The sequence below is a fragment of the Panulirus ornatus genome, chromosome 42 (assembly GCF_036320965.1).
Source record: "Panulirus ornatus isolate Po-2019 chromosome 42, ASM3632096v1, whole genome shotgun sequence".
Classification (NCBI taxonomy): Eukaryota; Metazoa; Arthropoda; class Malacostraca; order Decapoda; family Palinuridae; genus Panulirus; species Panulirus ornatus.
In genome coordinates this window covers 18,195,386-18,223,234 of record NC_092265.1, presented here as the reverse complement: position 1 = coordinate 18,223,234, position 27,849 = coordinate 18,195,386, and the positions used below count along the sequence as shown (strand labels likewise).

The window sequence follows — 27,849 nt, the reverse complement described above, 5'->3', positions numbered from 1 at the left end:
CATGAGATGTTTTAAGGGTAGAAAGTTTAGAAACTCTACTGTGAATGGTCAGAGAAAGACAGTTTAAAGACCTGACTGTGCGTTGAGTAAAGGTAGACAGTTCAGAAACCCGGCCATGAGATGGGTTAAGAGGTAAACAATTTAGAGACCCGATTTTGAGATGTGTTGAGAGGTAGTCAGTTCAGACACCCGCTTATGAGATGTGCTGAGAAGTAGCCAGTTTAGAGACCCAACTATGTCTTGAGAGGTAGCCAGGCCAGAGACCCGACTCTTGAGATGTGTTGAGAGGTACACAGCTTAGAGACCCGACTATGAGATGTGTTGAGAAGTAGACAATTTAGAGACCCGACTATGAAATGTGTTGAGAGGTAGACAGTTTAGAAACAAGACTATGAGATGTGTTGCGAGACAAACAGTTTAGAGACTTAACCATGAGATGTGTTGAAAGGTAGACAGTTTAGAGACCTAACCATGAAATGCGTTGAAAGGTAGACAGTTAGAGACCTAACCATGAGTTGTGTTGAGATATAGACAGTTTAGAGACCCAACTGTGAGTCGTGCTGTACTCACATTAATTTTTAGCCCTCGGAGTTTATCAATGATACCAGGAAAAAACAAATCTGTGCAAGATAAAATGGAAAAAATTCCTAAGGATTCTGTCTGTATGACCCTGAGGTACTGAAATTTAGACATAGCTCATCTCTTCGCACACATTGATCTTCTGCTTAACATTTTCCTTGGGTTTAGGACATATAAACTACCGACCACCATCCATGCCCAGTACATATGTGTGCTACTCTTGGTCTGTGTCACGTGCAAGGAGACGCTACGTCGGGCACAACACACATCCACACCTGATGGCCTGCGCACCTATACCTTTATGCCTGTGTACACCTGCACTACATCCCGCTCTCACCCTGACATGCATGTCTGCGTCAGTTCAGTCATAAAACCTCCCACTAACCTTTATTGTAACTCTTAGGTCAGCAAGGCACTTGAAGCCCCGTAGATACCAGTAATGTTCAGTTCGTCACAGCGCCACAGTCATTTATTTATGAGTAAAGATAAGTTTATTAGAGGACCAGAACCACATAGGAGGTAGGGATAAAGTTTAACTTATTATTCTGGAGTGATGTTGAAAGTTACGTAAGGTGTAGCCATACAGCTGACGGTAAAGTTATTATAGTATCAGAGCCAGAAAACTTACAGTTAAGCTTACCACATTAGACACCCGTACCTTACCTCAAAGCTTATAATAGTGACAGATAGTTATATTGGTAGTTAAGATCACCAACAAATCCTCTGACAAAACACTTAAGTTCTCCACAACAACACAACTCAGAAGTTAACAGCATAATTAAGGCAAACAAACTACCAGAGTTTGCCAGTTGACAACAAAATATAGTGTAGTTAGTAACGATGATTAACTCTTCAAGGTATCATTAAGGTTACCACAGCAGTTTACTACCAATAACAACACAGTTTAACTCCAGTGTCAGCAACACTGACTCACGTCCTGAGAGCACAAGGACTCGACAACTGCCAGTAAGGCTGGGCAGGAGACCAGAGTGCCTCAGGTGACAACATCCTCCCTGGTTGTTGCCCCACAGGCTGGATGATGGAGCTGGCCGGGGGAAGTACTCCTCCTGCAGCTACTACGACAGAGACTGGTCGACACTGGTGGCCAGCGGGGCGCTGGACGGCCACTCCCTACCTGACCTGTCCACCAACATCTCCACCAAGGAATGTCATCAATGGATCTACGACCATTCTGTTTACAAGACCACTATCGTAGAGGAGGTAAGATCTTTATATATACTGCAATGGATTCATTTACCTATAATAAACTCAGGAACACCTTTGTGACAGAGTCCTGGTGCTACTCTAGGTACTACATTTTCCCCTGAGGATCTTGTAGCTCCATGCCTGTGCTACATTCAGTATTAAGGATGGGATAGGCTCCTTTGAAGCAAGAAGTTCCTTGATGAGACTGAATCTGGTTCTTCAATTGACGATGACACACCCTCGCCAAACTTAGCTTTACACTCGCAAATATATAGTTATTTCCCTATTAGATGCGATCATAGCCTAGTTGTTAGCGTTCCTAACTACCACGCAAATTATCCTGGATTTCAATCATGGGTATCATGTGTTCTATGAGAGTGCGCGTTCATATGCAATATATCCGTGTTTATATATCCCCGCGTTTGTACAGTAAGGTTCTGTAAAGCGCTAACTGCTGGTAATGTGAGGCAGATGGGAGTGGTGTAGACCCGTGGCTTATAGATGTGAGACGAAAGATATTCGATTACTAGCAATAGAATAGTTTTTCCCATTAGGGGCAATCATAGTCACGCAGTTAGCGCTCTCGACTACCACACAAAAGGTCCTGAGTTCGAATCCTAGCTCTTGAAGGGTATCATGTGATATATATATATATATATATATATATATATATATATATATATCCCTGGGGATAGGGGAGAAAGAATACTTCCCACGTATTCCCTGCGTGTCGAAGAAGGCGACTAAAAGGGGAGGGAGCGGGTGGCTGGAAATCCTCCCCTCTCGTTCTTTTTTTTAATTTTCCAAAAGAAGGAACAGAGAAGGGGGCCAGGTGAGGATATTCCCTCTAAGGCCCAGTCCTCTGTTCTTAACGCTACCTCGCTAATGCGGGAAATGGCGAATAGTATGAAAGAAAATATATATATATATATATATATATATATATATATTATATATATATATATATATATATATATATTTTTTTTTTTATTTATTTTTTTTTTTTTGCTTTGTCGCTGTCTCTCGCGTTTGCGAGGCAGCACAAGGAAACAGACGAATGAAATGGCCCAACCCACCCCCATACACATGTATATACATACGTTCACACACGCAAATATACATACCTACACAGCTCTCCATGGTTTACCCCAGACGCTTCACATGCCCTGATTCAATCCACTGCCAGCACGTTAACCCCGGTATACCACATCGATCCAATTCACTCTATTCCTTGCCCTCCTTTCACCCTCCTGCATGTTCAGGCCCGATCACACAAAATCTTTTTCACTCCATCTTTCCTCCTCCAATTTGGTCTCCCACTTCTCCTCGTTCCCTACACCTCCGACACATATATCCTCTTGGTCAATCTTTCCTCACTCATTCTCTCCATGTGCCCAAACCATTTCAAAACACCCTCTTCTGCTCTCTCTACCACGCTCTTTTTATTTCCACACATCTCTCTTATCCTTACGTTACTTACTCGATCAAACCACCTCACACCACACATTGTCCTCAAACATCTCACTTCCAGCACATCCATCCTCCTGCGCACAACTCTATCCATAGCCCACGCCTCGCAACCATACAACATTGTTGGAACCACTATTCCTTCAAACATACCCATTTTTGCTTTCCGAGATAATGTTCTCGACTTCAAGGCTCCCAGGATTTTCGCCCCCTCCCCCACCCTATGATCCACTTCCGCTTCCATGGTTCCATCCGCTGCCAGATCCACTCCCAGATATCTAAAACACTTTCCTTCCTCCAGTTTTTCTCCATTCAAACTTACCTCCCAATTGACTTGACCCTCAACCCTACTGTACCTAATAACCTTGCTCTTATTCACATTTACTCTTAAGCTTTCTTCTTTCACACACTTTACCAAACTCAGTCACCAGCTTCTACAGTTTCTCACACGAATCAGCCACCAGCGTTGCATCATCAGCGAACAACAACTGACTCACTTCCCAAGCTCTCTCATCCACAACAGACTGCATACTTGTCCCTTTTTCCAAAACTCTTGCATTCACATCCCTAACAAGCCCCTCCATAAACAAATAAAACACCCACGGAGACATCACACAACCCTGCCGCAAACCTACATTCACTGAGAACCAATCACTCTCCTCTCTTCCGACACGTACACATGCCTTACATCCTCGATGAAAACTTTTCACTGCTTCTAACAACTTCCCTCCCACACCATATATAATTAATACCTTCCACAGAGCATCTCTATCAACTCTATCATATGCCTTCTCCAGATCCATAAATGCTACATACAAATCAATTTGCTTTTCTAAGTATTTCTCACATACATTCTTCAAAGCAAATACCTGATCCACACATCCTCTACCACTTCTGAAACCACACTGCTCTTCCCCAATCTCATGCTCTGTACATGCTTCACCCTTTAAATCAATACCCTCCCATATAATTTACCAGGAATACTGAACAAACTTATACCTCTGAAATTTGAGGACTCACTCTTATCCCCTTTGCCTTTGTACAATGGCACTATGCAAGCATTCCGCCAATCCTCAGGCACCTCACCATGAGACATACATACATTAAATAACCTTACCAAGCAGTCAACAATGCAGTCGCCTCCTTTTTTAAGAAACTCCACCGCAATACCATCCAAACCCACTGCCTTGCCGGCTTTCATCTTCCGCAAAGCTTTTACTACCTCTTCTCTGTTTACCAAAACATTTTCCCTAACCCTCTCACTTTGCACACCACCTCGACCAAAACACCCTATATCTGCCACTCTATCATCAAACACATTCAACAAACCTTCAAAATACTCACTCCATCTCCTTCTCACATCACCACTACATGTTATCACCTCCCCATTAGCCCCCTTCACTGAAGTTTCAATTTGCTCCCTTGTCTTACGCACTTTATTTACCTCCTTTCAGAACATCTTTTTATTCTCCCTAAAATTTAATAATACTCTCTCACCCCAACTCTCATTTGCCCTCTTTTTCACTTCTTGCACCTTTCTATTGACCTCCTGCCTCTTTCTTTTATACATCTTCCACTCATTTGCATTTTTTCCCTGCAAAAATCGTCCAAATGCCTCTCTCTTCTCTTTCACTAATAATCTTACTTCTTCATCCCACCACTCACTACCATTTCTAATCAACCCACCTCCCACGCTTCTCATGCCACAAGCATCTTTTGCGCAAGCCATCACTGCTTCCCAAAATACATCCTATTCCTCCCCCACTCCTCTTACCTCCTGTGTTCTCACCTTTTTCCATTCTGTACTCAGTCTCTCCTGTTACTTCCTCACACAAGTCTCCTTCCATAGCTCACTTACTCTCACCACCCTTTTCACCCCAACATTCTCTCTTCTTTTCTGAAAACCCATACAAATCTTCACCTTCGCCTACACAAGATAATGATCAGACATCCCTCCACTTGCACCTCTCACCACATTAACATCCAAAAGTCTCTCTTTCGCGCTCCTGTCAATTAACATGTAATCCAATAACGCTCTCTGGCCATCTCTCCTACTTACATACATATACTTATGTATATCTCTCTTTTTAAACCAGGTATTCCCAATCACCAGTCCTTTTTGAGCACATAAATCTACAAGCTCTTCACCATTTCCATTTACAACACTGAACACCCCATGTATACCAATTATTCCCTCAACTGCCACATTACTTACTCACCTTTGCATTCAAATCACCCATCACTATAACCCGGTCTTGTGCATCAAAACCACTAACACACTCATTCAGCTGCCCCAAAACACTTGCCTCTCATGATCTTTCTTCTCATGCCCAGGTGCATATGCACCAATAATCACCCATCTCTCTCCATCAACTTTCAGTTCTACCCATATCAATCTAGAATTTACTTTCTTACATTCTATCACATACTCCCACAACTCCTGTTTCAGGAGTAGTGCTACTCCTTCCCTTGCTCTTGTCCTCTCACTAACCCCTGACTTTACTCCCAAGACATTCCCAAACCTCTCTTCCCCTTTACCTTTGAGCTTCGTTTCACTCAGAGCCAAAACATCCAAGTTTCTTTCCTCAAACATACTACCTATCTCTCCTTTTTTCTCATCTTGGTTACATCCACACACATTTAGACACCCCAATGTGAGCCTTCGAGGAGGATGAGCACTCCCCGCGTGACTCCTTCTTCTGTTTCCCATTTTAGAAAGTTAGAATTACAAGGAGGGGAGGATTTCTGGCCCCCCGCTCCCGTCCCCTCTAGTCGCCTTCTACGACACGTGAGGAATGCGTGGGAAGTATTCTTTCTCCCCTATCCCCAGGGATATATATATATATATATATATATATATATATATATATATATATATATATATATATATATATATATATATATATATAAATATATATATATATATATATATATATATATATATATATATATATATATATATATATAATTATATATATATACATATGGAGTATTGGTCACACAGACCTACAGGAACTTGCATACGTAAACATCAAATAATGTGATTAGAGGTAAGGAGAGGTAGACAGTTTAGAGACCCGACCATGATATGCGTTGAGAGGAAGACAGTTTTGAGACCTAACCATGAGATGTGTTGAGAGGTAGACAGTTTAGAGACCTAATCTTGCGATGTGTTGAGAGATAGACAGTTTAGAGACGTAGCCATGAGATGTGTTGAGATGTAGACAGCGTAGAGATCTAACCATGAGATTTGTTGAGAGGTAGACAGTTTGGAGACCCGACTTTGAGATGTATTGAAAGGCAGACAGTTTTGAGACCTAACCATGAGATGTTTTAAGAGGTAGAAAGTTTAGAAACTCTACTGTGAATGGTCAGAGAAAGACAGTTTAAAGACCTGACTGTGCGTTGCGTAAAGGTAGACAGTTTAGAAACCCGGCCATGAGATGGGTTAAGAGGTAAACAATTTAGAGACCCGATTTTGAGATGTGTTGAGAGGTAGTCAGTTCAGACACCCGCTTATGGGATGTGCTGAGAGGTAGCCAGTTTAGAGACCCAACTATGTCTTGAGAGGTAGACAGGCCAGAGACCCGACTCTTGAGATGTGTTGAGAGGTACACAGCTTAGAGACCCGACTATGAGATGTGTTGAGAAGTAGACAATTTAGAGACCCGACTATGAAATGTGTTGAGAGGTAGACAGTTTAGAAACAAGACTATGAGATGTGTTGCGAGACAAACAGTTTAGAGACTTAACCATGAGATGTGTTGAAAGGTAGACAGTTTAGAGACCTAACCATGAAATGCGTTGAAAGGTAGACAGTTAGAGACCTAACCATGAGTTGTGTTGAGATATAGACAGTTTAGAGACTCAACTGTGAGTCGTGCTGTACTCACATTAATTTTTAGCCCTCGGAGTTTATCAATGATACCAAGAAAAAACAAATCTGTGCAAGATAAAATGGAAAAAATTCCTAATGATTCTGTCTGTATGACCCTGAGGTACTGAAATTTAGACATAGCTCATCTCTTCGCACACATTGATCTTCTGCTTAACATTTTCCTTGGGTTTAGGACATATAAACTACCGACCACCATCCATGCCCAGTACATATGTGTGCTACTCTTGGTCTGTGTCACGTGCAAGGAGACGCTACGTCGGGCACAACACACATCCACACCTGTTGGCCTGCGCACCTATACCTTTATGCCTGTGTACACCTGCACTACATCCCGCTCTCACCCTGACATGCATGTCTGCGTCAGTTCAGTCATATAACCTCCCACTAACCTTTATTGTAACTCTTAGGTCAGCAAGGCACTTGAAGCCCCGTAGATACCAGTAATGTTCAGTTCGTCACAGCGCCACAGTCATTTATTTATGAGTAAAGATAAGTTTATTAGAGGACCAGAACCACATAGGAGGTAGGGATAAAGTTTAACTTATTATTCTGGAGTGATGTTGAAAGTTACGTAAGGTGTAGCCATACAGCTGACGGTAAAGTTATTATAGTATCAGAGCCAGAAAACTTACAGTTAAGCTTACCACAGCTGACAGTTAAGCTTACCACATTAGACACCAGTACTTTACCTCAAAGCTTATAACAGTGACAGATCGTTATATTGGTAGTTAAGATCACCAACAAACCCTCTGACAAAACACTTAAGTTCTCCACAACAACACAACTCAGAAGTTAACAGCATAGTTAAGGCAAACAAACTACCAGAGTTTGCCAGTTGACAACAAAATATAGTGTAGTTAGTAACGATGATTAACTCTTCAAGGTATCATTAAGGTTACCACAGCAGTTTACTACCAATAACAACACAGTTTAACTCCAGTGTCAGCAACACTGACTCACGTCCTGAGAGCACAAGGACTCGACAACTGCCAGTAAGGCTGGGCAGGAGACCAGAGTGCCTCAGGTGACAACATCCTCCCTGGTTGTTGCCCCACAGGCTGGATGATGGAGCTGGCCGGGGGAAGTACTCCTCCTGCAGCTACTACGACAGAGACTGGTCGACACTGGTGGCCAGCGGGGCGCTGGACGGCCACTCCCTACCTGACCTGTCCACCAACATCTCCACCAAGGAATGTCATCAATGGATCTACGACCATTCTGTTTACAAGACCACTATCGTAGAGGAGGTAGGATCTTTATATATACTGTAATGGATTCATTTACCTATAATAAACTCAGGAACACCTTTGTGACAGAGTCCTGGTGCTACTCTAGGTACTACATTTTCCCCTGAGGATCTTGTAGCTCCAAGCCTGTGCTACATTCAGTATTAAGGATGGGATAGGCTCCTTTGAAGCAAGAAGTTCCTTGATGAGACAGTATCTGGTTCTTCAATTGACGATGACACACCCTCGCCAAACTTAGCTTTACACTCGCAAATATATAGTTATTTCCCTATTAGATGCGATCATAGCCTAGTTGTTAGCGTTCCTAACTACCACGCAAATTATCCTGGATTTCAATCATGGGTATCATGTGTTCTATGAGAGTGCGCGTTCATATGCAATATATCCGTGTTTATATATCTCCGCGTTTGTACAGTAAGGTTCTGTAAAACGCTAACTGCTGGTAATGTGAGCCAGATGGGAGTGGTGTAGACCCCGTGGCTTATAGATGTGAGACGAAAGATATTCGATTACTAGCAATAGAATAGTTTTTTCCCATTAGGGGCAATCATAGTCACGCAGTTAGCGCTCTCGACTACCACACAAAAGGTCCTGAGTTCGAATCCTAGCTCTTGAAGGGTATTATGTGATATATATATATATATATATATATATATATATATATATATATATATATATATATATATATATATCCCTGGGGATAGGGGAGAAAGAATACTTCCCATGTATTCCCTGCGTGTCGTAGAAGGCGACTAAAAGGGGAGGGAGCGGGTGGCTGGAAATCCTCCCCTCTCGTTTTTTTTTTTAATTTTCCAAAAGAAGGAACAGAGAAGGGGGCCAGGTGAGGATATTCCCTCTAAGGCCCAGTCCTCTGTTCTTAACGCTACCTCGCTAATGCGGGAAATGGCGAATAGTATGAAAGAAAATATATATATATATATATATATATATATATATATATATATATATATATATATATATATATATATATATATATATATATATTTTTTTTTTTTTTATTTATTTATTTTTTTTTTTGCTTTGTCGCTGTCTCTCGCGTTTGCGAGGCAGCACAAGGAAACAGACGAATGAAATGGCCCAACCCACCCCCATACACATGTATATACATACGTTCACACACGCAAATATACATACCTACACAGCTCTCCATGGTTTACCCCAGACGCTTCACATGCCCTGATTCAATCCACTGCCAGCACGTCAACCCCGGTATACCACATCGATCCAATTCACTCTATTCCTTGCCCTCCTTTCACCCTCCTGCATGTTCAGGCCCCGATCACACAAAATCTTTTTCACTCCATCTTTCCTCCTCCAATTTGGTCTCCCACTTCTCCTCGTTCCCTACACCTCCGACACATATATCCTCTTGGTCAATCTTTCCTCACTCATTCTCTCCATGTGCCCAAACCATTTCAAAACACCCTCTTCTGCTCTCTCTACCACGCTCTTTTTATTTCCACACATCTCTCTTATCCTTACGTTACTTACTCGATCAAACCACCTCACACCACACATTGTCCTCAAACATCTCACTTCCAGCACATCCATCCTCCTGCGCACAACTCTATCCATAGCCCACGCCTCGCAACCATACAACATTGTTGGAACCACTATTCCTTCAAACATACCCATTTTTGCTTTCCGAGATAATGTTCTCGACTTCAAGGCTCCCAGGATTTTCGCCCCCTCCCCCACCCTATGATCCACTTCCGCTTCCATGGTTCCATCCGCTGCCAGATCCACTCCCAGATATCTAAAACACTTTCCTTCCTCCAGTTTTTCTCCATTCAAACTTACCTCCCAATTGACTTGACCCTCAACCCTACTGTACCTAATAACCTTGCTCTTATTCACATTTACTCTTAACTTTCTTCTTTCACACACTTTACCAAACTCAGTCACCAGCTTCTGCAGTTTCTCACATGAATCAGCCACCAGCGCTGTATCATCAGCGAACAACAACTGACTCACTTCCCAAGCTCTCTCATCCCCAATAGACTTCATACTTGCCCCTCTCTCCAAAACTCTTGCATTCACCTCCCTAACAATCCCATCCATAAACAAATTAAACAACCATGGAGACATCACACACCCCTGCCGCAAACCTACATTCACTGAGAACCAATCACTTTCCTCTCTTCCTACACGTACACATGCCTTACATCCTCGATAAAAACTTTTCACTGCTTCTCACAACTTTCCTCCCACACCATATATTCTTAATACCTTCCACAGAGCATCTCTATCAACTCTATCATATGCCTTCTCCAGATCCATAAATGCTACATACAAATCTATTTGCTTTTCTAAGTTTTTCTCACATACATTCTTCAAAGCAAACACCTGATCCATACATCCTCTACCACTTCTGAAACCACACTGCTCTTCCCCAATCTGATGCTCTGTACATGCCTTCACCCTCTCAATCAATACCCTCCCATATAATTTACCAGGAATACTCAACAAACTTATACCTCTGTAATTTGAGCACTCACTCTTATCCCCTTTGCCTTTGTACAATGGCACTATGCAAGCATTCCGCCAATCCTCAGGCACCTCACCATGAGTCATACATACATTAAATAACCTTACCAACCAGTCAATAATACAGTCACCCCCTTTTTTAATAAATTCCACTGCAATACCATCCAAACCTGCTGCCTTGCCGGCTTTCATCTTCCGCAAAGCTTTTACTACCTCTTCTCTGTTTACCAAATCATTTTCCCTAACCCTCTCACTTTGCACACCACCTCGACCAAAACACCCTATATCTGCCACTCTATCATCAAACACATTCAACAAACCTTCAAAATACTCACTCCATCTCCTTCTCACATCACCATATATATATTCCAAAAGATAATCAAAAATATCATCAGTGGGAACTTTGGTGAACAATGAGCAAACATCAAAACTTACAATCTTCTCCTCTGGCTGAACAGATACACATGAGTTTACAGTACGAGAGCCTGAATTGCTTCCTAGAAGTGGAGACAGGATTTTAACTAACCATTAAATAACTTGTGAGTGGCAGATCCTACTGAACATATGATTGGTATCAGTGTGTTATTAGGTTTATGGGTCATCACTAATCCATACATGTAGGATGGAGGAGAAGCCTTGGTAATAAAGTGATTAACCAGATCTTTTCTATCTCTCAAAACAACTTAATAGTATTGTCAAACACTTTGATAACTTCATCCTGGGGTTATTTTTTAATTTAGTGTGTGTGTGTGTGGAGGAATGTGCTAAAGGATCATTCATTTTTTAAATGTAATCTGTCTTATCTATAATAACAACTGTACTGGATTTATCAGGTTAAGTTGTAAGAATGTAATCATCTTTCCTCATCTCTTGAATACAACGTATGAATCTTAGAGGAAAATTATGATTCTGAACAACATTGGTAGCACCATACACTCTCCATTTCATTATAGCTATATTCCGTTGAGGCACATTTACGCACTTTTTCCTGCTGAACAAAAGCACCAGAAACTTGAACTGCTGTTGGCTTTCTACGACACTGAGAAAGAGAGACCGACCCTGGGGCCGACACTGTATATGTTCACGAAGAGGTTTTGATGAGAGATTCAACACTCCATTAGGTCCGCATGCTTTGGCCTCCCACTATTTCTGATACAACTATTTTCTGCGCAACACACTATATGTCGATGACAGACAAATTTATATACATCACGTACCGACTTCGAACCCTGGGTAGGCCGTCTGGCTGCCTCTGCCACACGGTGCTTTACGTGTGTTCCAATCTCATCTCGGCGGGGATAGCATGACTGTAATCTCACGCGGCTCTGGTGGTGTGGCAAATATGTCAGGTAGACGACTGTATATACACAACGGGTCGGCTTTGAAACCTGGGTAAAGCGTCTGGCTGCCTCTGCCACGTGGAAGTTAAAAGACACACACTTATAGTGTTTTCACGTGTGGGCCACAGACATGTGTGGCAATCTACCGTGTGCCACAAACATGTGTGACAACCAACCATGTGCAACAAACATGTGTGACAACCAACCACGAGCAACAAACATGTGTAACAACCAACCATGTGCCACAAATATGTGTGACAATCAACCATGTGCAACAAACTTTTGTGAAAACCAACCATGTGCAACAAACATGTGTGACAACCAACCAGGAGCAACAAACATGTGTAACAACCAACCATGTGCCACAAATATGTGTGACAATCAACCATGTGCAACAAACCTTTGTAAAAACCAACCATGTGCAACAAACATGTGTGACAACTAACCATGTGCAACAAACATGTGTGACAACCAACCATGAGCAACAAACATGTTAACAACCAACCATGTGCCACAAATATGTGTGACAATCAACCATGTGCAACAAACTTTTGTGAAAACCATGTGCAACAAACATGTGTGACAACCAACCATGTGCAACAAACATGTGTGACAACCAACCATGAGCAACTAACATGTGTAACAACCAACCATGTGCCACAAATATGTGTGACAATCAACCATGTGCAACAAACTTTTGTGAAAACCAACCATGTGCAACAAACATGTGTGACAACCAACCATATACAACAAACATTTGTGACAACCAACCATGTGCAACAAACATGTGTAACAACCAACCATGTGCAACAAACATGTGTGACAACCAACCATGTACAACAAACATTTGTGACAACCAACCATGTGCAACAAATATGTGTGACAATCAACCATGTGCAACAAACATTTGTGAAAACCAACCATGAGCAACAAACATTTGTGACAGCCAACCAGGAGCAACAAACGTGAGTGACAACAACCGTGTGCGACAAACATGTGTGACAACCAACCATGTGCGACAAACTTGTGCGACAACCAACCATGTGCAACGAACATGTGTGACAACCAACCGTGTGCGACAAACATGTGTGACAACCAACCATGTGCAACAAACATGTGTGACAACCAACCGTGTGCGACAAACATGTGTGACAACCAAACGTGTGCAACAAACATGTGTGACAACCAACCATGTGCAACGAACATGTGACAACCAACCATGTGCAACAAACATGTGTGACAACCAGCCATGTGCAACAAACATGTGTGACAACCAACCATGTGCAACAAACATGTGTGACAACCAACCGTGTCAAACAAACATGTGTGAAAACCAACCATGTGTAACAAACATGTGTGACAACTAACAATGTGCAACAAACATGTGTGACAACCAACCTTGTCCAACAAACATGTGTAACAACCAACCTTGTGCAACAAACATGTGTAACAACCAACCATGTGCAACAAACATGTGAGACAGCCAACCATGTGCAACAAACATATGTGACAACCAGCCATGTGCAACGAACATATGTGACAACCAACCATGTGCAACAAACATGTGTGACAACCAACCATGTGGAAAAAACATGTGTGACAACCAACCATGAGCAACAAACATGTGTGACACCATCAACCATGTGCAACAAACATGTGTGACAACCAACCGTGTGCAACAAACATGTGTGAAAGCCAGCCATGTGCAACAAACATGTGTGACAACCAACCTTGTCCAACAAACATGTGTAACAACCAACCTTGTACTACAAACATGTGTAACAACCAACCATGTGCAGCAAACATGTGAGACAGCCAACCATGTGCAACAAACATGTGTGACAACCAACAATGTGCAACATACATGTGTGACAACCAACCATGTGCAACAAACAAGTGTGACAACCAACCGTGTGCGACAAACATGTGTGGCAACCAACCATGTGCAACAAACATGTGAGACAGCCAACCATGTGCAACAAACATGTGTGACAACCAACCATGTGCAACAAACATGTGTGACAGCCAACCTTATACAACAAACATGTGTAACAACCCACCATGTGCAACAAACGTGTGTGACAACGAACCTTGTCCAACAAACATGTGTGACACCATCAACCATGTGCAACAAACATGTGTGACAACCAACCATTTGCAACAAACATGTGTGACAACCAACTTTGTCCAACAAACATGTGTGACAACCAACCATGTGCAACAAATATGTGTGACAACCAACCTTGGGCCACAAACACATGTGACAACAAACCGTGGGCCACAAACCTGTATGACAATCAACCTGGGGCTACAAACATGTGTGACAACCACCCTTGGGCCACAAACACGTGTGACAACAAATCATGTGCAACAAACATGTGTGACAACCACCCTTGGGCCACAAACACGTGTGACAACCAACCATGTGCAACAAACACGTGTGACAACCAACCTTGGGCCACAGACACGTGTGACAACAAACCATGTGCAACAAACACGTGTGACAACCACCCTTGGGCCACAAACACGCGTGACAACCACCCTTGGGCCACAAACACGTGTGACAACCAACCTTGGGCCACAGACACGTGTGACAACCACCCTTGGGCCACAGACACGTGTGACAACAAACCATGTGCAACAAACACGTGTGACAACCACCCTTGGGCCACAAACACGCGTGACAACCACCCTTGGGCCACAAACACGTGTGACAACCACCCTTGGGCCACATCATGATCATCATCCGCAAGTCACCGTTGGTACATCTGACCAAACGAGAAACGTCACTTTCAACACTCAGGGTCAATCATGGCGGGGTGTGCCACCTGCTCAACTGGTACACTTCAGTGATGACTACCATCTGTGAGTTGCTCGTGGCAGAGGCTAGCGCACCAGCTGGTACAGAGCTGTCGGAGTGGGGCATACCACCTGTTACTTGATTTCGTCACAGATTAGCAAGTCGGGCGGGAAAGAGGAATTAGGATGACGACCACCAGCCAGATGGTTACGTCACAGACTGGCACCAGGTGGTGCAAATGACGGGAAAGTTCAGCGGTTACGTTAGTGTGAAGAAGGCCATCTGAAGGGGCCATAGGTGTTATAGGCAGCTGGCACCAGTGATGCCCACACTGTAGCCAACACCTTCACCCACCTTCACCGCCAGGCCCTGGTCCCAGCACCTCACACTACTACTACCCAGCTACCGTCTCCACCTACGGTAGTGGCCACCTTCAGTGCCAGCCTGCAGCGCTGGAGGTAGGTCACGCTCCAGGCTTGATGTTAGGGATGTTCCAGGTACATTTATACAAAATATATATAGTTATCTCACTCTCACCAGGAGGGGCAAGAGGAAGGGCAGGAGGAAGGGCAGGAGGAAGGGCAGGAGGAAGAGCAGGAGGAGCACAAGGAGAAATTAGGAAGACATTGATGATATGGCGAGTCCCTCCCCTCCATCACTATAGCGGGTAGGAGGGCGGTTTGTAACGTGAACACTGTACTGCACCCCAACACACACCCCAGGTCTCCGTACTGCACCCCAACACACACCCCAGGTCTCCGTACTGCACCCCAACACACACCCCAGGACTCCGTCCTACAACCCACCACACCCCAGGACTTGATCCTGCACCACACTACACACCCCAGGACTCCGTCCTACAACCCATCATGCATCCCAGGACTCCGTCCTTCACCCCAGAAGACACCCCACGACTCCATCCTACAACCCATCACACATCCCAGGACTCCATCTAACAACCCACCACAAACCCCAGGAATCCATCCTTCAACTCAACACACACCTCAGGGCTCCATTCTACAACCCACCACGCATCCTAAGAATCCATCTGACAACCCACCACACATCCCAGGACTCCATCCAACAACCCACCACACACTACAGGACTCCGTCCTACCACCCACAACACATCCCAATACTCCATCCAACAACCCATAACATACCCCAATACTTCATCCTAGAACCCACCAAACACCCAGGACTCCACTTTACTACCCACCACACATCCCAGGACTCCATCCAACAACCGACCACACAACCCAGGGCTCCATCCTTCAACCCAACACTCCCCAGGACTCCATTTTACAACCCACTACAAATCCCAGGACTCTATCCTACACTCCGCCACACATCCCAGGACTCCATCCTCCAACCCGCCACACACCCATGGACTGCATCTCACAACTCACGACACATCCCAGGACTCCATTCTGAAACTCACCACATACCCCTAGAATCCATCCTCCAACCCACCAAACAACCATGGACTGCATCTTACAACCCACGACACATCCCAGGACTCCATCCTACAACCCACCATACTCCCAAGGACTCCATCTTACAACCCACCACTCACCCAAGGACTCCATCCTACAACCCACCACACACACCAAGACTCCATTTCACAACCCACCACACATCACTCCATCTTACAACCTAACACACACCTTAGGAACCCATTCTACAACCAACCACACACCCAAATATTCCATTCTACAACCCACGACACAACCTAGGACTCCATCCCACCACACATCCCAGGACTCCTTCCTACACCTAACGACACACCCCAGGACTCCGTCCTACAACCCACCGCACACCCAGGGCTTCGTCCTACAATCCAACACACATCTCAGGACTCTATCCTACACCCCACCACACACCTCAGGACTCCATCCTACAATCCACCACATATCCCAGGACTCCAACCTACAACCCACCACACACCCCAGCACACCATCCTACAACCCACTACACATTCAAGGTCTCCATCCTACAACGCACCACACACCCCAGGACCCCATCCTATAACCCACCACACACCATAGTACTCCATCTTACAACCGACCACACACCCCAATGCTTCATCCTACAGCCCATCACACATCCTAGGACTCCACCCTACAACCCATTACACATCACAGGTCTCCATCGTACAACAAACCACACATACCAGGACTCTATCCTACACCCTACCACACATCCCAGGACTCCATCCTACAACCCACCACAAATCCCAGGACTCTACCCTATAACCCACCACACACCTCAGGACTCCATCCTACAATCCACCACATATCCCAGGACTCCAATGTACAACCAACCACACACCCCAGGACTCCATCCTACATCCAACCACACACCCCAGGACTCTGTCCTACACCCCACCTGACACCCCAGGACTCCGTGCTGCACCCTCAACGACTCCATCCTACAACCCATCACACATCCCAGGATTCCGTCCTGCGACCTATCACACATCCCAGGTCTCCATCCTACAACCAACCACACATCTCAGGATTCCGTCCTGCAACCTATCACACATCCCAGGTCTCCATCCTACAACCCACCACACATCTCAGGACTCCGTCTATACCCCACAACACCCTAGGACTCCGCCTATACCCCACTACACCCTAGGACTCTGCCCTACAACCCACCTCACATCAGACTCAATCCTACACCCCAGCAGACACCCCAGGACTTCGTCCTACAACCCACCACAAAACCCAGGACTCCGTCCAACACTCCATCACACATCCCATGACTCCGTCCTACACCCCACCACACATCCCAGGGCTCCGTCCTAAACCCCACCACATCCTAGGACTCAATCCTACAACCTACCATATCCAAGGACTCAATCCTACACCCAAACACATACCCCAGGACTCCGTCCTACACCCCAGCACACACCCCAGGACTCCGTCCTGCAACCCGTCACACCTCCCAGGACTCTATCCTATACCACACCACACACCCCAGGACCCCATCATACAACCCACCACACACCCCAGGACTCCGTCCTATGACCCAACACACACCCCAATACTCCATCGTACAACCAACCACACACCCTAATAATCCATCCGACAACCTACCACACACCCAAGTACTCCATCCTCTAACCCACCACACATCCCAGGACTCCATCCAACAACCCACCAAACACCCTAAGACTCCATTCCACCACCCACTACACATCCCAGGACTCCACCCTACACCACACCACACACCCTAGAACTCCATCTTACAACCCACCACACACTCCAAGACCCCATGCTACAACACACCACCCATCCGAGGACTCCATCCTACACAGCACCACACACCCAAGGACTCCACCCTACAACCCACCACATAACCCAGGACTCCATCCTACAACCCACCACACACTCCCATACTCCAACCTACAACCCACCACAAACTCCAATACTCCTTACAACCCAAACACACATCTCAAGACTCCATCCTACAAACCACCACACATCCCAGGAAACCATCCTACAACCCACCACACACCCCAGGAGTCCATCTTATAACCCACCACACACCACAGGACTCCATCGCAAAACCCACAACACATCCCAATACTCCATCCTACAACCTACCAAACACCCCGATACTACATGATACAACCCACCACACACCCCAGGACTCCATTCTACAACCGACCACACATACCAATACGTCATCCCACAACCGACAACACGCCCCAATACTTCATCCTACAACCCACCACACACCACTTGACTCCATCCTACAACCAATCAAACATCCAAGGACTCCGTCATACACCCCACAACACATCCCAGGACTCTATCCTACTACCCAACACACATCCAGGACTCCATCATATAGCCCACCACACACCCCAGGACTCCATCCTGCAACCCAACACACACCCCAATACTCCATCGTACAACCAACCACACACCCTAATACTCCATCCTAAAACCTACCACACACCCAAGGGCTCTATCCTACAACCTACCACACACCCTAATACTCCATCCTACAACCCACCACACACCCAAAGACTCCATCCTTCAACCCACCACACATCCCAGGACTCTATCCAAAAACCAACCAGACACCCGGGACTCCATCCTACAACCCACCACAAACCCAGGACTTCCATCTAAAACTCACAACACACCCCAATACTCCATCCTACAACCCACCACACACCCCAATACTCCATCCTACAACCGACTACACATCCCAGGACTCCATCCTACATCCCACCACACACCCCAATACGCCATCGCACAACTCACCATACACCCTAATACTCCATACTACAATCTATCGCACACCCCAGGACACCATCCTAGAACCTGCCACACACCCCAATACTCCATCCTACAAACCACCACACAACCCAATACTCTATCCTACAACCCACCACACATGCCAGGACACCATCCTAAAACCTGCCATACACCACAATACTCCATCCTACAAACCACCACACACCCTAATATTCTATCCTACAACCCACCACACACCACTTGACTCCATCCTACAACCAATCAAACACCCAAGGACTCCGTCATACACCCCACCACACATCCCAGGACTCTATCCTACAACCCACCACACATCCCAGGATTCCATCATACAGCCCACCACACACCCCAGGACTCCATCCTTCAACCCACCACATAACCCAAGACTTCATTCTCTAACACCATACATCTCAGACTCCCTCCTACACCCCAACACACATCCCAGGACTCCATCATACAACCCACCACACACCCCAGGACTCCATCTACAACCCACCACACACCCCAGGACTCCATCCTATAACCCACCACACAACCCAATACTCCATCCTACAATTCATCACACACCGAAGGACTCCATCCTTCAACCCACCACACATCCCAGGACTCTATCCAACAACCCACCACACACCCCAGGACTCCATCCTTCAACCCACCACATATCCCAAGACTTCATTCTCTAACACCACACATCCCACGACTCCATTCTACACCCCAACACACATCTCAGGACTCCATCATACAACCCACCACACACCCAAGGACTTCATCTTATAACTCATCACACACCCAAGAACTCCATCTTATAACCCACCACAAACCCCAGGACTCCATCTTACAACCCACCACACATACCAGGACTCCATCCTACAACCCACCACATGCCCCAGGACTCAATTCTACAACCAACCGCACAGCCCCAGGACTCCAGCCAACAACCCAACACACAACCCAGGACTCTATCCTACCACTCACTACACATCCCAGGATTCCATCCAGCACCCTACCCCACACCCCAGGACTCCGTCCTGCAACCCGCCACGCACCAGAGGACTCCATCCTACAACCCATCACACATTCCAGGACTCCATCCTACACCCCACCACAAACCCTAGGATTCCATCCTACAACCCACCACAAGTCCCAGTCCTCCATCCTACAACCCACCACACTCACGGGACTCCATTCTACAACCTATCACACACCGTAGGACTCTATCCTACAACCCAACATACACCCCAGGACTCCATCCTAAAATCCACCACACATCCCAGGACTCCATCCTACAACCCACAACATACCACAGGACTCAATCCTACAAAACACAACACACCCCAGGACTCCATCCTAGACCGCTCCACACATCACAGGACTCTTTCCTTGACTTGCGTTGTCATGCCCTAACGCGGCAAGAATATATATATATATATATATATATATATATATATATATATATATATATATATATATATATATATATATATATATATATATATACATATATATATATATATATATATATATATATATATATATATATATATATATATATATATATATATATATATATATATATATATATATATATATATATATATATATATATCTCATCCCTGGGGATAGGGGATTAAGAATACTTCCCACGTATTCCCTGCGTGTCGTAGAATGCGACTAAAAGGGGAGGGAGCGGGGGGCTGGAAATCCCCCCCCTCTCGTTTTTTTTTTTTTTTTAATTTTCCAAAAGAAGGAACAGAGGGGGCCAGGTGAGTATATTCCAAAAAAGGCCGTCCTCTGTTCTTAACGCTACCTCGCTAACGCGGGAAATGGCGAATAGTTTGAAAGAAAGAAAGAAGAATATATATATTTATATATATATATATATATATATATATATATATATATATATATATATATATATATATATATATATATATATATATTCTTTCTTTCTTTCAAACTATTCGCCATTTCCCGCGTTAGCGAGGTAGCGTTAAGAACAGAGAACTGGGCCTTTAAGGGAATATCCTCACCTGGCCCCCTTCTCTATTCCTTCTTTTGGAAAATTAAAGAAAAATAATAAGAGGGGAGGATTTCCAGCCCCCTGCTCCCTCCCCTTTTAGTCGCCTTCTACGACACGCAGGGAATACGTGGAAACTATTCTTTCTCCCCTATCCCCAGGGATAATGGCGAATATATATATATATATATATATATATATATATATATATATATATATATATATATATATATATATATATATATATATATATATATATATATATATATATATATATATATATATTCCTATGAGTCCACGGGGAAAATGAAACACGATAAGTTCCCAAGTGCACTTTCGTGTAATAATCACATCATCAGGATAGACACAATAGAGAAACATAAGTCAGTTGATATACACCGAAGAGACGAAGCTAGGACGCCATTTGGTAAACATGTGAATATCCAAAACAATATATATATATATATATATATATATATATATATATATATATATATATATATATATATATATATATATATTTTTTTTTTTTTTCTTCTTTTTTTTTTTGCTTTGTCGCTGTCTCCCGCGTTTGCGAGGTAGCGCAAGGAAACAGACGAAAGAAATGGCCCAACCCACCCCCATACACATGTATATACATACACGTCCACATACGCAAATATACATACCTACACAGCTTTCCATGGTTTACCCCAGACGCTTCACATGCCCTGATTCAATCCACTGACAGCACGTCAACCCCGGTATACCACATCGATCCAATTCACTCTATTCCTTGCCCTCCTTTCACCCCCCCTGCATGTTCAGGCCCCGATCACACAAAATCTTTTTCACTCCATCTTTCCACCTCCAATTTGGTCTCCCACTTCTCTCGTTTCCTCCACCTCCGACACATATATCCTCTTGGTCAATCTTTCCTCACTCATTCTCTCCATGTGCCCAAACCATTTCAAAACATCCTCTTCTGCTCTCTCAACCACGCTCTTTTTATTTCCACACATCTCTCTTACCCTTACGTTACTTACTCGATCAAACCACCTCACACCACACATTGTCCTCAAACATCTCATTTCCAGCACATCCATCCTCCTGCGCACAACTCTATCCATAGCCCACGCCTCGCAACCATACAACATTGTTGGAACCACTATTCCTTCAAACATACCCATTTTTGCTTTCCGAGATAATGTTCTCGACTTCCACACATTCTTCAAGGCTCCCAGGATTTTCGCCCCCTCCCCTACCCTATGATCCACTTCCGTTTCCATGGTTCCATTCGCTGCCAGATCCACTCCCAGATATCTAAAACACTACTTCCTCCAGTTTTTCTCCATTCAAACTTACCTCCCAATTGACTTGACCCTCAACCCTACTGTACCTAATAACCTTGCTCTTATTCACATTTACTCTTAACTTTCTTCTTTCACACACTTTACCAAACTCAGTCACCATCTTCTGCAGTTTCTCACATGAATCAGCCACCAGCGCTGTATCATCAGCGAACAACAACTGACTCACTTCCCAAGCTCTCTCATCCACAACAGACTTCATACTTGCCCCTCTTTCCAAAATTCTTGCATTCACCTCCCTAACAACCCCATCCATAAACAAATTAAACAACCATGGAGACATCACACACCCCTGCCGCAAACCTACATTCACTGAGAACCAATCACTTTCCTCTCTTCCTACCCGTACACATGCCTTACATCCTCGATAAAAACTTTTCACTGCTTCTAACAACTTGCCTCCCACACCATATATTCTTAATACCTTCCACAGAGCATCTCTATCAACTCTATCATATGCCTTCTCCAGATCCATAAATGCTACATACAAATCCATTTGCTTTTCTAAGTATTTCTCACATACATTCTTCAAAGGAAACACCTGATCCATACATCCTCTACCACTTCTGAAACCACACTGCTCTTCCCCAATCTGATGCTCTGTACATGCCTTCACCCTCTCAATCAATACCCTCCCATATAATTTACCAGGAATACTCAACAAACTTATACCTCTGTAATTTGAGCACTCACTCTTATCCCCTTTGCCTTTGTACAATGGCACTATGCACACATTCCGCCAATCCTCAGGCACCTCACCATGAGTCATACATACATTAAATAACCTTACCAACCAGTCAATAATACAGTCACCCCCTTTTTTAATAAATTCCACTGCAATACCATCCAAACCTGCTGCCTTGCCGGCTTTCATCTTCCGCAAAGCTTTTACTACCTTTTCTCTGTTTACCAAATCATTTTCCCTAACCCTCTCACTTTGCACACCACCTCGACCAAAACACCCTATATCTGCCACTCTATCATCAAACACATTCAACAAACCTTCAAAATACTCACTCCATCTCCTTCTCACATCACCACTACTTGTTATCACCTCCCCATTTTCGCCCTTCACTGAAGTTCCCATTTGCTCCCTTGTCTTACGCACTTTATTTACCTTCTTCCAGAACACCTTTTTATTCTCCCTAAAATTTAATGATACTCTCTCACCCCAACTTTCATTTGCCCTCTTTTTCACCTCTTGCACCTTTCTCTTGACCTGTCTCTTTCTTTTATACATCTCCCACTCAATTGCATTTTTTCCCTACAAAAATCGTCCAAATGCCACCCTCTTCTCTTTCACTAATACTCTTACTTCTTCATCCCACCACTCACTATCCTTTCTAATCAACCCACCTCCCACTCTTCTCATGTCACAAGCATCTTTTGCGCAATCCATCACTGATTCCCTAAATACATCCCATTCCTCCCCCACTCCCCTTACTTCCATTGTTCTCACCTTTTTCCATTCTGTACTCAGTCTCTCCTGGTACTTCCTCACACAAGTCTCCTTCCATAGCTCACTTACTCTCACCACCCTCTTTATCCCAACATTCATTCTTCTTTTCTGAAAACCCATACAAATCTTCACCTTAGCCTCCACAAGATAATGATCAGACATCCCTCCAGTTGCACCTCTCTGCACATTAACATCCAAAAGTCTCTTTTTCGCGCGCCTGTCAATTAACACGTAATCCAATAACGCTCTCTGGCCATCTCTCCTACTTACATACGTATACTTATGTATATCTCGCTTTTTAAACCAGGTATTCCCAATCACCAGTCCTTTTTCAGCACATAAATCTACAAGCTCTTCACCATTTCCATTTACAACACTGAACACCTCATGTATACCAATTATTCCCTCAACTGCCACATTACTCACCTTTGCATTCAAATCGCCCATCACTATAACCCGGTCTCGTGCATCAAAACCACTAACACACTCATTCAGCTGCTCCCAAAACACTTGCCTCTCATGATCTTTCTTCTCATGCCCAGGTGCATATGCTCCAATAATCACCCATCTCTCTCCATCAACTTTCAGTTTTACCCATATTGATCGAGAATTTACTTTCTTACATTCTATCACATACTCCCACAACTCCTGTTTCAGGAGTACTGCTACTCCTTCCCTTGCTCTTGTCCTCTCACTAACCCCTGACTTTACTCCCAAGACATTCCCAAACCACTCTTCCCCTTTACCCTTGAGCTTCGTTTCACTCAGAGCCAAAACATCCATGTTCCTTTCCTCAAACATACTACCTATCTCTCCTTTTTTCACATCTTGGTTACAGCCACACACATTTAGATACCCCAGTCTGAGCCTTCGAGGATTATGAGCACCCCCCGCGTGACTCCTTCTTCTGTTTCCCATTTTAGAAAGTTAAAAAAAAATACAAGGAGGGGAGGATTTCTGGCCCCCCGCTCCCGTCCCCTCTAGTCGCCTTCTGCGATCACAATTTTGCGCGTGATCAAGATATTCCTATGAGTCCACGGGGAAAATGAAACACGAAAAGTTCCCAAGTGCACTTTCGTGTAATAATCACATCATCAGGGGAGACACAAGAGAGAAATATAACAGTCAGTTGATATACATCGAAGAGACGAAGCTAGGACGCCATTTGGTAGCATGTGATTGTCCAAAACATACAACGAGCGTTCATAAACTTATCATTTTACAAATCTTATCAACAATAGAGTTATCTGATTTGTGCAGACCATCACTAATATTAAGATTATAATTTTTTGTGTATTCAATAATAGAAGATTCAATGATATTTCTCTTGTTAATAGAGTTAGAGTTAATAACTGAGATGGCGTTACTCCAGTCAATACAATGATCATAGCTTTTAACATGATTAAACAAGGCATTTGATTCTTGTCCCGTTATACTAAATTTATGTTGCTTAAGTCTAACAGAAAGATCCTTACCAGTCTGACAAACATAAAATTTATCACAGTTTCCACAAGGGACTTTATAGATGCATCCAAGAGAATTTTCTGGTGAATTCCTGATTAAGATATTCTTTATAGTATTATTGTTGCTAAAGGCAACATTTACATTGAAGAATTTAAGCAACATGTAAAGCAAAGTGAAACTATTATCAAAAAGGAGAACTAAAAGATTCTTGGTGTCAATGGGAGGTTTGGGCTCAACTCTATGAAATGATTTCTTTGCTAACTTAAGGGATTTATCATTTTGAAAGATCTAGGGTACTTTAACTTAGATCCAATAGAATATATCTTCTCAAACTCATCATCAATAAACTCTGAACTGCTGTATATGCTAAACTTAAACTTGTTTCCTTGTCTATGGATCATGCAATCTAAAATTGGTAACATACCATTATTTTCATTTTCTACAGTAAATTTGATGGAAGGTACTAAATTGTTAGGTAAGGGGAGACATATTTGTAAATTTTCATTTGTTGGCCAAACACAAAGAACATCATCTACATACCTAAACCAAATTGCATTAGAAGGTAAGATATCCTTTAGTAATTTTGTTTAAAAAAATTCCATATAGAGATTACTTAGCACAGGTGAAAGAGGGTTACCAGTTGCCGTACCAAATTTTTGAGCATAATAATCTCCATTAAATTGAAATACACAGTCTTTTGCACACAATTTTATCAGTTCAATGGATTTAGACTTTGAAACAGGTAAATGAATATCATCCAAGACATCAAATAAATATTCTAAAAGGTCATCAACTGGAACTTTAGTGAAAAGTGAAGAAACATCAAAGCTAACGAGTTTGAAATCAAAATTAACATTGAGATTGTTTAACTTGTTGACTAAATTTACATTGTTCATGATATTAGAATTTGATACCTTACCCACTAAAGGGCTTAATAAAGAAACTAACCATTTTGACAATTTATATGTGATGGAGCCTACTGAACTCACTATAGGTCTTGCTGGTCAGACTGGTAAGGATCTTTCTGTTAGACTTAAGCAACATAAATATAGTATAAGAACGGGACAAGAGTCAAATGCTTTGTTTAATCATGTTAAAAGCTATGATCATTGTATTGACTGGAGTAACGCCATCCCAGTTATTAACTCTAACTCTATTACCAAGAGAAATATCATTGAATCTTCTATTATTAAATACACAAAGAATTATAATCTTAATATTAGTGATGGTCTATACAAATTAGATAACTTTATTGTTGATAAGATTTGTAAAATGATAAGTTTATGAAAGCTCGTTGTATGTTTTGGACAATCACATGTTTACCAAATGGCGTCCTAGCTTCGGCTCTTCGATGTATATCAACTGACTGTTATATTTCTCTCTTGTGTCTCCCCTGATGATGTGAATATTACACGAAAGTGCACTTGGGAACTGTTCGTGTTTCATTTTCCCCGTGGACTCATAGGAATATATATATATATATATATATATATATATATATATATATATATATATATATATATATATATATATATATATATATATATATATATATATATATATATATTGGGAGGTGAGTTTGAATGGAGAAAAACTGGAGGAAGTGAAGTGTTTTAGATATCTGGGAGTGGATCTGGCAGCGGATGGAACCATGGAAGCGGAAGTGGATCATAGGGTGGGGGAGGGGGCGAAAATTCTGGGGGCCTTGAAGAATGTGTGGAAGTCGAGAACATTATCTCGGAAAGCAAAAATGGGTATGTTTGAAGGAATAGTGGTTCCAACAATGTTGTATGGTTGCGAGGCGTGGGCTATGGATAGAGTTGTGCGCAGGAGGATGGATGTGCTGGAAATGAGATGTTTGAGGACAATGTGTGGTGTGAGGTGGTTTGATCGAGTGAGTAACGTAAGGGTAAGAGAGATGTGTGGAAATAAAAAGAGCGTGGTTGAGAGAGCAGAAGAGGGTCTTTTGAAGTGGTTTGGGCACATGGAGAGAATGAGTGAGGAAAGATTGACCAAGAGGATATATGTGTCGGAGGTGGAGGGAACGAGGAGAAGAGGGAGACCAAATTGGAGGTGGAAAGATGGAGTGAAAAAGATTTTGTGGGATCGGGGCCTGAACATGCAGGAGGGTGAAAGGAGGGCAAGGAATAGAGTGAATTGGAGCGATGTGGTATACCGGGGTTGACGTGCTGTCAGTGGATTGAAGCAAGGCATGTGAAGCGT

At 43.4% G+C, this 27,849-nt stretch overlaps 2 protein-coding genes across 5 annotated transcripts in view; both read left to right on the top strand.

Moving 5' to 3' along the window:
- Positions 1 to 1,881, top strand: part of LOC139761951 (organic cation transporter protein-like) — a 152,009-nt gene extending 150,128 nt beyond the window's left edge. For all 4 annotated transcript variants that reach the window (XM_071686662.1, XM_071686663.1, XM_071686664.1 and 1 more), the window contains exon 4: positions 1,611 to 1,881. In XM_071686662.1, coding sequence (XP_071542763.1) covers positions 1,611 to 1,866 — 256 coding nt within the window. In that variant the 3' untranslated portion in view covers positions 1,867 to 1,881. The remainder of the gene's footprint in view (positions 1 to 1,610) is intronic.
- Positions 1,882 to 8,016: 6,135 nt separating this feature from the next.
- Positions 8,017 to 27,849, top strand: part of LOC139762009 (organic cation transporter protein-like) — a 153,480-nt gene continuing 133,647 nt past the window's right edge. Inside the window, exons 1-2 of the mRNA XM_071686791.1 lie at positions 8,017 to 8,033; positions 8,208 to 8,397. Of these exons, the coding sequence (XP_071542892.1) occupies positions 8,017 to 8,033; positions 8,208 to 8,397 (207 nt within the window). The remainder of the gene's footprint in view (positions 8,034 to 8,207; positions 8,398 to 27,849) is intronic.